The sequence below is a fragment of the Somniosus microcephalus genome, chromosome 8 (assembly GCF_052327205.1).
Source record: "Somniosus microcephalus isolate GS21.2 chromosome 8, FLI_Smic_1.0, whole genome shotgun sequence".
NCBI lineage: Eukaryota > Metazoa > Chordata > Chondrichthyes > Squaliformes > Somniosidae > Somniosus > Somniosus microcephalus.
The window spans coordinates 91,419,899-91,435,469 of record NC_140994.1 but is presented as its reverse complement, the minus strand read 5'-3'; the positions used below and the strand labels follow the sequence as shown (position 1 = coordinate 91,435,469).

General features: G+C 45.3%; 1 protein-coding gene across 1 annotated transcript in view; it reads left to right on the top strand.

The window, feature by feature from the left end:
- LOC147113688 (catenin alpha-3-like) overlaps window positions 1-15,571 on the top strand; it is a 3,852,991-nt gene that overhangs the window by 625,024 nt on the left and 3,212,396 nt on the right. The window contains exon 6 of the mRNA XM_085994990.1: window positions 11,196-11,459. Coding sequence (XP_085851116.1) covers window positions 11,196-11,459 — 264 coding nt within the window. The remainder of the gene's footprint in view (window positions 1-11,195; window positions 11,460-15,571) is intronic.

Here is a 15,571-nt window from a genome sequence, read left to right as displayed (position 1 = left end):
ACATTAAGGGCTTAAACAGTATGAGCAAGGAGAAATGGAGTAAACCAGTGGGAGGAGCTGTTTTCAAGATGGAAGCTGGCGCGAAAAGTCCACCAGTCGGGGTTGGGGATTGTTACCGATGTGGCGGGACGAGCCATTATGCAAAGGACTGCAGGTTTGCAAAGGCAAAGTGCCACAATTGTGGAAAAATAGGGCACTTAAAGAAAGTCTGTAAAAGGGCAGTGAGTGAGAGAAGCAGTGCTAAAGGGGCAAAGCATGCTAAAGGGGGGAGGGAGAAGTATACAAAGCGGGCAAATTACATACAAGAGGAGGAAGAGTCTAGTGAGTCTAGTGAGGAGGTTTTCACTATATACAGTATAGACACTTCAAGGCCCAACGTACCCCCTCTCACTCAGTATTTGATAGTGAACGGAGGTCAAGTAAAGTTTGAGATTGACACCGGATGTAGTGTAACCATAATGTCGCAGACTGAGTACGCCAAGCTATGGGGGGAAGCAAAAGTACCAGAGCTAGGTACATGCCCCATTAGTCTCAAAACCTACACAGGACAGAAGGTGGACATTTTGGGGGTGGCCGAAGTACAAGTGGAATCCAAAGGAGTCACCAAAGAGCTTACGATGGTAGTGGTAGTAGGGTCAGGGCCAAACCTGTTAGGGCGAGGGTGGATCAGTGAGTTGAGTGTGGACTGGCAGGCAATGAATAAAATGGAGGACAGTACAGAGGCACTGCAAGAAGTGCTGATGAAGCATGAGTCCATGTTCAAGGACGAACTGGGCACCTTAAGGGGAGCCACAGCCAAGATTCATGTAGCCAGTGATGCCACGCCTCGTTTCTTTAAACCAAGGTCGGTATCTTTTGCAATGAAAACCAAGGTTGAGGCGGAACTAGATCGCCTGCTAAAGGACAAAGTAATAGAACCAGTGAAATTTTCAGACTGGGCGGCACCAATAGTCTCGGTATTGAAGCCCGACGGTAACGTAAGGGTGTGTGGTGACTATAAGTTAACAGTGAACAGAGTATCATCACTGGAACAGTACCCCATTCCGAGAATGGAGGACATGTTAACATCGCTCGCTGGGGGAGAAAGATTCAGCAAACTGGACATGAGTCATGCATATCAGCAGATATTGCTAGATGAAGAATCAAAAAAGTTTGTCACGGTGAACACGCACAAGGGGCTGTTCACGTATGCCAGGTTACCATTTGGTGTCAGTTCTAGCCCAGCAATATTCCAACGGACTATGGAGGGCATTCTGCAGGGCATTCCAAAGGTGGCCGTGTACTTAGATGATATTCTGCTAACAGGAAGTGACGATCAGGATCACGTAAAAACACTGGACAAAGTGCTACAGCGGCTGGAAGAGGCGGGGCTACGCCTGAAACGGAGTAAGTGTAGTTTCATGGAGAAGGAAGTTACATTCCTGGGACATCGGGTGGATGCCACAGGCCTCCATCCATTACCAGGGAAAGTGCGGGCAGTGCAGGATGCACCTGCACCCACCTCAGTGACTGAACTGAGAGCCTATCTAGGGCTCCTGAATTATGATAACCGGTTTCTTCCAAACTTATCGATGCTGCTGGCACCCCTGCACAAACTGCTGAGAAAGGAGGAGCCATGGCATTGGGGGCCAGAGCAAGCGAAAGCGTTTCAGCAGTCAAAGGAGCTACTTCAGTCCAGCAGGGTGTTAGTGCATTACGACAAGAAGAAGGAGCTGGTAATGTCCTGCGACGCATCACCCTATGGAGTGGGGGCAGTGTTGGCCCACCGCATGCCAGATGGAGCGGAAAGGCCCATCGGGTTTGTTTCAGGCACGCTCACAGCTGTGGAAAAGAACTATTCACAGCTTGATAAAGAGGGGTTAGCCATGATATTTGGAGTAAAGAAATTCCATAAGTACATATATGGGAGGAAGTTTGTAATCAGTACTGACCACAAGCCTCTTATTAGCTTACTGAATGAGATGAAAGCGATGCCTCAAATGGCATCACAGAGAATAATGAGATGGGCAGTAATACTAAGAGCCTATGAATATGTGATCACGTACAGAGCCGGCAAGGAAAACAGGAACGCTGATGGTCTCAGCCGCCTGCCCCTCTCAAAATCTCCTCGCAGTACTTCCCCTGAGGAGCACGTCCTGATGCTAGATCAGGAGATCATTCCCCTGATGACTTCAGCGCAAATCCAGGGCTGGACAGCCAAGGACCCCGTTCTGTCAAGGGTCCATGAGTATGTGTTGAAAGGCTGGCCAGATCACTGTGAGGGACCAGAGTTCGCGCCGTACAGACAGAGACAGCACGAGCTCAGTGTCCAAGATGGATGTGTGCTATGGGGAGCACGCATCATAGTCCCAGAGCGGGGACGCTCTACTTTGATGGAACAGTTGCATCAATCGCACCCAGGAATGACTAGAATGAAAGGACTGGCTAGGAGCTACCTGTGGTGGCCTAACTTGGATGCTGAAATTGAGTCAAAGGTAAAGTCATGCACTATATGTCAGAAACAGAGGAAAGCACCTGCCGGGGCACCACTCCATCCCTGGGAGTGGCCCAGCAAACCCTGGAGGAGAATTCACATAGACTATGCAGGACCTTTTATGGGCAAAATGTTTTTGGTGCTGATAGACGCTCACTCAAAGTGGATCGACGTTTATCCAGTGAGCTCTGCTACGACTGATGCCACACTGGATTGTCTCAGGAACAGCTTCAGCACGCATGGTATTCCAGAAATGATTGTATCCGACAATGCACAGTGTTTTGTTAGTGAAGGGAGCAAAGAATTCATGGTAAGGAATGGAATCACACATGTCACCTCGGCTCCATATCACCCAGCCTCAAATGGATTAGCCGAGCGAGCCGTGCAGACTTTTAAGGAGCTCATGAGGAAGAGCCCAGGTGACACCCTGGAGACCAAGCTCAATAGAGCCTTGTTTAGTTATCGTATAACACCCCAAGCTACCACAGGGCTTTCTCCGGCTGAGTTGATGATGGGGAGAAAGTTGCGGTGCACGTTAGACCAGATACACCCAGATCTCAAAAGCAAGGTTGAGACAAAACAAACAAACCAAAAAGCGTACCATGACAAACATACTAAAGCTCGCCATTTCGCCATAGGGGACTCTGTGTACACCCGAAACTTCGGCTATGGACCTAAATGGATACCAGGACTAATCCAGGACATTACAGGACCTGTGTCATACTCCGTGTTACTAGGGGATGGTCGAGGCGTTCGTTGGCATGTGGATCAGCTTTTCAGCCGGCAGCAGGGGGAACTGCCTCAGATGGAACAAAGGGCAGTAGAGGAGGCTGTTCCAGGACCCAGCACGGCTTATAAGGTGCCAGTGGACACTGGCACTGCCAGGCCACAGCGGGACAGAGTAAAACCAACATCAGAGACTACTCCAATCTCAAGTGCGAATGAATCTGAGAATCCACCACAAGTGGAATTAAGACGTTCACAAAGGATTCGCAAGCAACCAGAAAGACTTATACAAACCTGTTAAATTAGCCAGGGGTTAACCATGGTTAGAGCATACTAGTTAATTAAAACGTAGTAACTAGTAAGGGTTATTGTTTAAGAATTGCATATGGCAATCTTAAGGGGGGAGGAGTGTAGTAACCTGGGAGGTTATGAGTAACCTGATCCACCAGGTGGTGCTGTGGCAATTGGTCTCCTGAGTTAAGTCTGGTCTGTACTGGTTGTACTTTTTGTTTGTGCTGCCTCATGGCAGAAGCTTTTATGTGCAAGTGTTGATTAAACCCTGTTACGGAGTTAACCTGTGTCCGTCTCCATCTATGGCCACCTCAAGATACCACAGGGACTGTGAACCCACAGCCTTTTCACTCAGAGATGAGTGTGCTACCAACTGAGCCATGGCTGAGACTGAAGTTAAGATAATTGATTTTCTCCTGACACTGCACACATGTCCTGGGGATGAAACTTTTGCCATTTACAATCTCAGCTATCTCCTTCCAAGCCTTCTGCAGCATCTGGCTGGGCACCCGACCACCATCTGAAGGGTTAGGGGACCTGTCTCCAGGCCCCCACCTTTTTAACCAGAATCTCTTCCATAACTACACTAAAATGTGGTGCCCTGGCAGCCAACACTTCTCACCAAAAGTTCCAAATCTGCAGCAGAAATAAGTGAGAAGTTAAAAGAAACCTCTATTTTAAGAGGCGCAAGTTTGTTTAAATAGGCATTGGATATCACACCCTCCAATCGGTGAGCTGCCAATCATACAAACATAAGAACATAAGAACATAAGAAATAGGAGCAGGAGTAGGCCAATCGGCCCCTCGAGCCTGCTCCGCCATTCAATAAGATCATGGCTGATCTGATCCTAACCGCCAATCTACTATCACAGAACCATCTCCTGACTCTAACAGAATTAGACACACGAAATAGGAGCAGGATCAGGCTACACGGCCCCTGGGCCCGCTCCGCTACCCACAGGGCCATGTCCGATCCGAACCTAGACTCATGTCCAAATTCCTGCCTGCTCCCCGTAACCCTTAATTCCCTTTACTTCTAGGAAACTGTCTATTTCTGTTTTAAATTTATGTAATGATGTAGCTTCTACAGCTTTTTGGGGCAGCATATTCCATGGACCTACCACCCTCTGAGTGAAGTAGTTCCTCCTCATCTCAGTTTTGAAAGAGCAGCCCCTTATTCTAAGACTATGCCCCCTAGTTCTAGTTTCACCCATCATCGGGAACATCCTCCCCGCATCCACCCGATCCAACCCCTTCACAATCTTATATGTTTCAATAAGATCGCCTCTCGTTCTTCTGAACTCCAATGAGTAGAGTCCCAATCTACTCAACCTCTCCTCATATGTCCATCCCCTCATCCCCGGGATTAACCGAGTGAACCTTCTTTGTACTGACTCGAGAGCAAGTATGTCTTTTCTTAAGTATGGACACCAAAACTGTATGCAGTATTCCAGGTGCAGTCTCACCAATACCTTGTACAACTGAAGCAATACCTCCCTATTTTTATATTCTATCCCCCTAGCAATGAAAGCCAACATTCCATTGGCCCTCTTAATCACTTGCTGCACCTGCATACTAACCTTTTGAGTTTCGTGCACCAGGACCCCCAGATCCCTTTGTACTTCAGTACTTTCCAGTTTCTTGCCATTAAGATAATAACTTGCTCTACGATTTTTCCTGCCAAAGTGCACAACCTCACACTTTCCAGTATTGTATTCCATCTGCCAAATCTCTGCCCACTTACTTAGCCTGTCTATGTCCCCTTGCAGGTTTTTTATGTCCTCCTCACTCACTACTTTCCCTCCCATCTTAGTATCATCTGCAAACTTTGATATGTTACACTCGGTCCCCTCCTCCAAATCGTTAATATAGATTGTAAAGAGTTGGGGACCCAGCACTGACCCCTGCGGAACACCACTAGTTACTGATTGCCAGTCTGAGAATGAACCATTTATCCCAACTCTCTGCCTTCTGTTAGATAGCCAATCCTCTATCCATGCCAGAATATTACCCCCAATCCCGTGATTTTTTATCTTAAGCAATAATCTTTTGTGTGGCACCTTGTCAAATGCCTTTTGGAAGTCTAAATACACTACGTCCACTGGTTCCCCTTTATCCACCCTATATGTTACTTCCTCAAAGAACTCCAGCAAATTTATCAAACATGACTTCCCCTTCATAAAACCATGCTGACTTTGTCCTATTAAATTATGATTATCCAAATGTCCTGTCACTGTCTCCTTAATAATGGACTCCAAAATTTTACCTACCACAGATGTTAGGCTAACCGGTCTATAGTTTCCAGCCTTCTGTCTACTGCCCTTTTTAAATAAGGGTGTTACATTAGCAGTTTTCCAGTCTGCCGGGACCTTTGCTGAGTCCAGGGAGTTTTGGAAAATTATTACTAATGCATCCACAATCCCTACCGCCACTTCCCTCAAGACCCTAGGATGTAAGCCATCAGGTCCAGGTGATTTATCCGCCTTGAGTCCCATTATTTTACCGAGTACCACTTCCTTAGTGATTTTGATCATGTTTAGCTCCTCCCTCACTATAGCCCCCTGTTTGTCCAGTGTTGGGATATTCTTAGTGTCCTCTACTGTAAAGACTGATACAAAATATTCATTCAGTGTTTTTGCCATCTCCATATTTCCCACCATTAATTTCCCGGTCTCATCCTCTAAGGGATCAACATTTACTTTAGCCACCCTTTTTCTTTTTATATAACTATAAAAACTCTTACTATCTGTTTTTATATTTTTTGCTAATTTACTTTCATTATCTATCTTCCCTTTCTTAATCAATCTTTTTGTTATTTTTTGCTGTCTTTTAAACTTTTCCCAATCCTCTATCCTCCCACTAGATTTGGCTACCTTATATGCCCTTGTTTTTAGTCGAATACTATCCTTAATTTCTTTACTTAGCCACGGATGGCTGTCTTTTCTTTTACACCCTTTTCTTCTCAGTGGAATATATTTTTTTTGGAAGTTGTAAAATAACTCCTTAAATGTACACCACTGATCATGTATCGTCTTACCCTTTAATCTATTTTCCCAATCCACTCTACTCAATTCTGCTCTCATACCTTCATAGTCTCCTTTATTCAAGCTTAGCACGCTTGTTTGAGATCCAACCTTCTCACCCTCTAATTGAATATGGAATTCAACCATGTTATGGTCACTCATTCCAAGGGGATCCTTTACTAGGACATTTTTAATTAATCCTGTCTCGTTACACAGGACCAGATCTAAGGTTGCTTGCCCCCTGGTTGGTTCAGTTACATACTGCTCAAGAAACCCATCCCTAATACACTCAATGAACTCATCCTCAATTTTATTTGTCCTAGCCAAATTCGCTCGTATTACCCTTGAGGTTCTGTTTTTTAATTTGACCCCTAGCTGCTCATACTCCTTTAACAGAACCGGCTTCCTCGTCCTATCTACGTCGTTTGTACCAACATGGACCACGACAACTGGATCCACCCGCTCCCACTGCAAGTTTCTTTCCAGCCCAGAGGAGATATCCTTAACCCTGGCACCGGGTAGGCAACACAGCCTTTGGGACTCTCGCTCTCGGCTGCAGAGAACTCTATCTATCCCCCTAATAATACTATCACCTACCACTACAACATTTCTATTTACTCCCCCCTCTTGAATGGCCCCCCGTTCCACGGTGCTGTAGCCAGGTTGCTCATCCTCCCTGCAGTCCCTGCTCCTGTGCCCACAGGGAGTAAGAACCTCGAACCTGTTGGACAAGAGCAAGGGCTGCGGCTCCTCCAGCTCTACCTCCTGGATCCCCGTACCTACCTCACTCGTAGTCACACCGTCCTGTCCCTGACCATGGGCTACATCTGAATTAGTTAACTTCATAGGTGTGACCACCTCCTGATACACAGAGTCCAGGTACTTCTCCCCCTCCCTGATGTGTCGCAGTGTCTGAAGCTCAGACTCCAGCTCATCAACACGGAGCTGGAGTTCCTGTAGCAGCAGACACTTGTCACAGATGTAATCACCGTGAGCCTCAATGGGGTCCACCGGCTCCCACATCTCGCAACAGTAACACATCACCTGCTCCATTCTATGTAATTAATTAAAAAAAATTATTGTTAGTTATGGACACCCTCTGCCCGATTTTAGATGCTGGTATCCCCTTTAATTAATTGGATTTAAATTAAATCAATCCCTCTAATTACACCAGTTAAATGGTTTACCAACAGTCACTGCACCAGAAAGGCCTTATTAACTACAACCCACAGAGTTAAAGTTTGAAAAGAGCACCTAACACCCCACTTACCCTAACTCACACTTACCCAAACTCACAGCACTCTCTGATGACTCACACTCAGTGCATGCTCGCACTAGGACTGGTCTTTTTATACTGTTTGTTTGTTTACAGCCAAATGAGTCACCCCTGCTGATTGGTCAGAAAACTGGTTTCCACTGCCTGCTGTGCCAATTTACTCCTACTGCAGTGTAACCTTGTTTTACTCTTCTTAAACCAACAGAATCCCAAATATTTAACTTTTCCCCTTTTACTTAAACTGCTTAAGTAATCTTATCAAGAATGATTTAAAGAGAAATAACAATTAAAGAACTCTGACACTTACCCAAACTCACAGCACTCTCTGATGACTCGCACTCAGTGCTTGCTCGCATGAGGACTTGTCTTTTTATACTGTTTGTTTGTTTACAGCCAAATGAGTCACCCCTGCTGATTGGTTCAAAAACTGGTTTCCACTGCCTGCTGTGCCAATTTACTCCTACTGCAGTGTAACCTTGTTTTACTCTTCTTAAACCAACAGAATCCCAAATATTTAACTTTTCCCCTTTACTTAAACTGCTTAAGTAATCTTATCAAGAATGATTTAAAGAGAAATAACAATTAAAGAACTCTCACACTTACCCAAACTCACAGCACTCTCTGATGACTCGCACTCAGTGCTTGCTCGCGCTAGGACTGGTCTTTTTATACTGTTTGTTTGTTTGCAGCCAAATGAGTCACCCCTGCTGATTGGTTAGAAAACTGGTTTCCACTGCCTGCTGTGCCAATTTACTCCTACTGCAGTGTAACCTTGTTTTACTCTTCTTAAACCAACAGAATCCCAAATATTTAACTTTTCCCCTTTACTTAAACTGCTTAAGTAATCTTATCAAGAATGATTTAAAGAGAAATAACAATGAAAGAACTCTCACACTTACCCAAACTCACAGCACTCTCTGATGACTCGCACTCATCACCTTGCTTCTTCTCCCACACCCTCTGTATTTCTCATGCGCTCATTCCTTCTTTTGCTCACTCCTTCTCTCTGTTTCTCTGGTTGCCACGCTTGCTGTGGTTGATTGTGATGTGTGGTGCCCATTGGGCGGGTGGTGGGTGGAGTGATCGGAATGCCTGCCTGATGCCACCAGTGAGAGACCCGAACCATCTGGATGATTGAACCTCATTTGACTCTCACAGGCACATGTTTACAGTGTCCCGTTGTGATTGGAGGAGAAGTGTGGAGAGGGGGAAGGAAGGGTTTGGAGTGCTGAGAGGGGAATGTGCTGTGGCAAGACATCATTCTCACTTTAGCTGTCTGGGTAAGGTCATTGAATGATGAGAGAAAGAGGAAATGAGATGAGAAGAGAAGAGGAATGAGAAAGAAAAGAGAGGCAGCAAGAGTGTACAATCCAGAATTAAACAATTCAATTTGAAACATAGTATGCTTTCTCTTATTCTTGACTTGTGGGCATCGCTGGCAAGGCTGGCATATATTGCCCATCCCTCTTTGCCCTTGAGAAGGTGGTTGTGGGCCTTCTTTGTGAACCATTGGCGAAGGTGCTCCCACAGTGCCGTTATGACCCAGCGATAATGAAGGAACGGTGATATCTGTCCAAGTCAGGATGGTGGGTGACTTGGAGGGAAAGTTAGAGGTGGTGGTGTTCCCATGCGCCTGCTGTCCTTTTCCTTCTAGGCGGTGGAGGTCCCGGGTTTGGGAATTGCTGCCGAAGAAGCCTTGGCGAGTTGCTCCAGTGAAAAGTCCCTTTGGGTTAAGTTTGAAAACTGATGACCTTATATACTCGCAGTTATACAGTGAGAACACCAGTGAGCTTACACTTCAAATGTGTGGCTATCGGTCAGTAGTCAGGTTATTTTCTGAATCTTGACATCTCAAAGGTTGGTGACCTCAGCTATAGGGAGACAGTATGTACCCTAGACACACACAGACTCCAGATAGATGTGTGGATTTCTCAGAAGGTTTCTGGCTTGGAGACTTGTAAATAAGGTGATGGGTTTTTGAGTGCATCAGACATCCAGCTGAAGAGAAAAAAGACATTATTGTCGTAGAAACAATCACTATCATTAATTAAATGGAATATCATTAAATTGTTCAGTAACCGGTAGTTAATGGTGGAGTGTGCAATTATGAACTTTAGTAAATTAGTTCTATTTGAACTCCTCACAATATTCGGCTATATGCTCATTTAAGCATGTCCGCCATTATGTGCTGACAAAGGTGTACATTCTTGCAAAATCTGCTACTCTAGAAAGGCGTGCAACGCGGGGTCCCGATGAATTACAAGTGGGGAGACTGAACGTGAATTACCATTATTGTATCTAGGTACTCAGGTTTATGAAGTGTATTGGTAAGTTGTAAAGGTTCCAAGTCACCAACTGCTCACCAACTGAATTTCAATAAGGACTGCAGAGAATCATCACACACAGCCATAGGAACAGGAGGAGGCCATTCAGCCCCTCGAGCCTGTCCTGTCATTCAATTACATCATGAATGATCTGTACCTCAACCTATTTACCCGCCTTTGCTCCATAGCTTTTGATACCCTTACCTAACAAAAATCTATCGATCTCAGTCTTGAAAATTTCAATTTACCCAGCATCCCCAGCCTTTTGGGGGAGAGAGTTCCCGACTTATACAACCCTCTGTGTGAAAAAGTGTTTCCTGATTTTCCTCCTAAATGGCTTAGGTTGGATTTTAAGATTATGCCCCCTTATTCTGGATTCCTACCAGAGGAAATAGTTTCTCGCTATCTACCCCTATCAACTCCTTTGATCATCATAACACCTCAATTAGATCATCCCTCAACTTTCTAAACTCAAGGCAATACAAAGCAAGTTTGTGCAACCTGTCCTCATAATATAACCCTTTAAGTCCCGGTATCATTCTGGTGAATCTGCGCTATATCCCCTCCAAGGCCAATATATCCTTCATGAGGTGTGGTGCCCAGAACTGAGCACAGTGCTCCAGATGGGGTCGAACCAAGTCTCTGTATAACTGAAGCATCACTTCCTCCCCTTTGAATTCCAACCCCCTGAGATAAAGGCCGACATTCCATTAGCCTTTTTGATTAATTTGTGTACCTGTGCACTAGATTTTAGTGGTTTATGTACCTGGACACCCAAGTCCATTTGCCCCTCCACAGCTCCTGGTCACTCACCATTAAGAAGATAAACAATCCAGTCAGGGCAACCTCAGTTCAGATGATTTCGCTCAAATGCTTTCAATGGCCAGATACAAGCCCCAGTAGCAGGTAGAAGCCTCTGTCACGAATAGCTGGCCACATTGTCCAATGCACGATATTGGGAATGAATTGCACAACTGGTTGTGGACAATCCAAAGCCTCTTGAAAAGAATCTTCATTTGCAGCTTTATTTGAAAGAAGTCTTTACAAAGGTTGCATTACGCATGTTTCCTCTTTATTGGCAGGACCTGAAGTCACCCGGCCAGCGTGAGGATCTGGCCGTCGCACGTGCTTGCTTGAAGCAGAACTCCTCACTGTTATATTCTACCTCCATGGCGTGCCTGGAACACCCTGACATTGCTGCTCTCCAGGCTGGTAGAGAGTCTGTCCGCAGTGAGATACAGGATGCTTTCACTGTGATCTCCGATGCTGTACAGGGTATTGGATGTCCAAAATCCCAAACTGTATCTTCAGTGCGATCTCTTGTTGGGGCTCTCGATGAGCTTGAGGTAAGCAAACTGGACATTGTTTTTGACATAACAAGAGTCAGGGATGCGATGACCCCTTGTTAATAGACACCGGACCCAATTGTCACGTAACCTGGGTCTGATACAGTGCATGTTTCTGTTCAATGTAGAATTTTCCACCACCAACAGTTGTTGAAGCAGAATATGTTTTTTTAAAAAGGGAATTCAATACTTGCTTGAAAGGAGAAATATTAATGGATTTAAGGAGAGCGGGATCAGGTGGTTCATGTGGAGAAAAGTGCGGCACCGAGGTAATCGGCCAAATGGCCTGTTTCTGTGATTCTGTGTTCTTCCTTCATCCCCAATGTATGATGCTAGTAGCCTTCAGGTTCAATGCTGCAATAAGCATGAATACCATCAGCCTTCATAACATAGAACCATAGAAGTGTACAGCACAGGAGGAGGCCATTCGACCCATCGTGCCTGTGCCAACTCTATGGTGGAGCAATTCAAAACTAATTCCACTAACTCATTCTATCCCCATAGCCCAGCATCATCTTCTGCTTCAAATATTTATCCAATCTACTCATAGAAGACATCACGGTCTCTGCCTCAGCCACTGCCTGTGGTAAAGCATTCCGACTTGGAGTGTCCTCCGCAGGCAAAACCCGAGACTTACCCCCGAAGCTGTGCCCATGTTACTATGGTTGAAAAATGCACAGGTATTCCCACCCATCTCATAAGAATATGCCTGAATTTAAAATGGGCGTAAATTGGCATAAATCAATGTAAACAATCAGGGCCCAAGGAAACGCTGAACCCACATAGCATATATCATCTTTGAGTCTTAAAATTGAAAGTTTCAATTCATTCAACCATCATTCATGCACATCAGGCACAGCGCGCTTAGGAACTTGCAATCAGGGAATCTCATCAATGTGACTTAAGGGGCGCGGCCAGTTTTGTGGGCCGAGATTTGTTTGGGCAGAGGGTTTGATGGAGGGATGTGAAAGATCGAGGCGACTCGGGCGTATTGTAATCACGCCCAAAATTCCACAATCCTTTAAGCCATGTCATTTGTTTGTGCGTGTATCGGGCCGCAGATGCGGAGGAAACTCCAGGCCTCCAAGATTAAATTGTTCACTCCTTGACTTTCAAACAGGGGAGGAGACGGTCCTTCCCTATTCACTTGATTAAAACTCTTCATTAAACCTCTCTATTAAATCTCCTCTTAGCCTTCTCTGCTCCAGTGGAAATAGTCCCAGTATCTCAAGTCTCTGCTCAGAACTGTAGTTTCCCACTCCTAGTATCATCCTGGCGAATCTACACTGTACGCTCTCTGTGGCTTTAATGTCCTTTCTATAATGGGGCATCTAAAACTGGGCACAGAACTCTAACTGTCCCACCTAATGTGTATAAATTGATCATTATTCTTTTATTCTTCTATTCCATGTCTCTATTTATAAAACCCAAAATTCTGTTGGCTTTTTTATGGCTTTATCTCCTGCAGTTCCACTTGGACGGAATGATGTGTTTAAACCTCTAGCTCTCTCTGTTATAAGAACATAAGAAATAGGAGCAGGAGTAGGCCATTTGGCCCCTCGATTTAATGAGATCATGGCTGATCTGATCTTGGGCTCAGCTCCATTTCCCTGCCCGCTCTCCATAACCCTTCACTCCCTTATTGTTCAAAAATCTGTCTATCTCCACCTTAAATATATTCAATGGCCCAGCCTCCACAGCTCTCTGGGGCAGAGAATTCCACAGATTTACGACCCTCTGAGAGAAGAAATTCCTCCTCATCTCAGTTTTAAATGGGCGACCCCTTATTCTGAAACTATGCCCCCTAATTCTAGATTCCCCCATGAGGGGAAACATCTTCTCTGCATCTACCTTGTCAAGCCCCCTCAGTATCTTATATGTTTCAATAAGATCACCTCTCATTCTTCTAAACTCCAATGAGTATAGGCCCAACCTGCTCAACCTTTCTTCATAAGTCAACCCCTTCATCTCAGGAATCAACCTCATGAATCTTCTCTGAACTGCCTCCAATGTAAGTATATCCACACTCTTCAGTGTCTTTCCATTGAGTCTTTACTCCCATTTCTTGTTTTTCCTCCCAAAATGCATTACCTCTTACTTATCCACATTAAACTGAAATTCTCAGTCCTGCCACCAGTCTACCCATTCTGCTAATCAATCCTCACTGTTTGCCAAATTCAGATGAAACATGTTTGGCTAAAAATGACAAGAATGGGATATTTAAAACAACGGCCCGTAATTTGCGGCCAGCAGTGAAGCGACGGCGATCGCTGCTGACCTCGAAGAAAGCTGCCCACGGAGATCTCGCAATCTCCGTGGCGAGAAGTTTAGCTTCCTCGACGTGAAATTGATTGTAGCGCTGTCAGCGAAGAGCAGCAGTGATGTCATCAAGGTGTCTAAACAGCCAATCACATTGAAGAATTCTCACAGACAGCAAACCAGAAATGGAAAACACTGATTATCCTCACTTTTTAAAAATGTTACAGAGAGCGCAATAAAGATTGGGACCTACACATGGGTTAAGGTAGAAGCTGAAATATCAGGACCAAATTTCAATTCTTTTTAAAATCTGGTAATTTTTTATCATAATGGAGAAGTTTGACACTCCACACAATTAAAATTAGTTTTCCAGAGCCAGAACATTTGTTTATCAGTCAATACGCTGTTAAACCCCCAGTTACACCTAATCCAACAAGGCTTAACATTTAATGGGGTGTTTAACAGCGATATTAGCATGGAAAAGCCCAAGTTTTCATCAGTTCCACTGATTGCCGGCTATGGTGAGGACGGGGGGGTGTGGCGGGGGTCCACAGCGCAGCCAGTGTCGGAGCAGGGAATGACTGACCACAACTTCAGGATTTCCACGTTTAGCTATGCATGCGCTAAATTACGGCCAGTTTCAGAGGGGTAATGATGGTGAATGCTTACAGTTCGCCACCATTACTCACTGCAAAATCCGGGCCATTAACATGGTCAAATAACTCGCTGTGATAATATACCTGTGCTGTGTCATGGGATGGTTACACATGGGTTGGTGAAAGTGAGTCTCCACCTGGTGTGGTTTCAGATTTATCTGACAATCAGCAAAGATGGGGAGTACAACCCAACAGGGGATACCCTATACAGGGGGAAGCCCTATTGGACGTGTTCTGTAAACTGGGTACACCCTACAGAGAGTAAGTAATCTACACAATGTCAGCCATGGCTCAATGGTCGTACTCTTGCCTCGGAGTCAGAAGATTGTGGGTTCAAGTTCCACTCCAGAGACTTGAACACAAAATCTAGTGCAGTACTGAGGGGGTGCTGCATTGTCAGAGGAGTTCGCCCTGTTGTCCTGTCCAATATTTATCCATCAACCATCATCACTAAAAACAGATTATCTGGTCATATTGCTGTTTGTGGGAGCTTGCTGTATGCAAATGAGCTGCCATGTTTCCTACATTACACCAGTGACTGTACTTCATTGGCAGGATGTGACTCGTGGTGTCCCCCAAGGATCTGTACTGGGGCCTCAGCTTTTCACTATATTTATAAATGACTTGGTGTGGTGTATGTAACCTGTTCCACCTTAAGAGAACTTAAGCCTGTTCCACCTTAAGAGATGTACTACTTTCTCTGGCTGCTGTATACGTAATACCGGTGGTGACCACTGGTATATAAGTACTGTGTAGTGATATTGTATTTAGTATAGTCCTGACCTCCAACTAGTAAAGACCTGTTGAAACTTTATTCTTGTAGTCTGTGTCAGTAATTAATCTTAATACAACTGGAACACACAGACTTAACAGTGGCGACGAGTCTGATTCTTACCCTGCGGCAGTTTATATCCACGGCGGCTTCGTCCACAGAACGGGCGTCGAAGAGAGGCATCCACCCTCATCACCCTGCTGGAAGACACGTCGTGCGGCAGGCATCGAGAACCCAGAGTGCAGAAGACATCCTGAACTCGAAGCCTCCATCAGCGGCAGTCAGCTATCTTCTTTCTACCTCGGTGGTGGGTAAGCCGGTCAGCGACGCGAGCAGAAAGTCGGCCGCGTTGGCTGTACAGACGGGGGGGAGGAAGACGGAGGAATAAGGGTGGTGAGATCGATCGCGACCGGAGATAAGGGCCG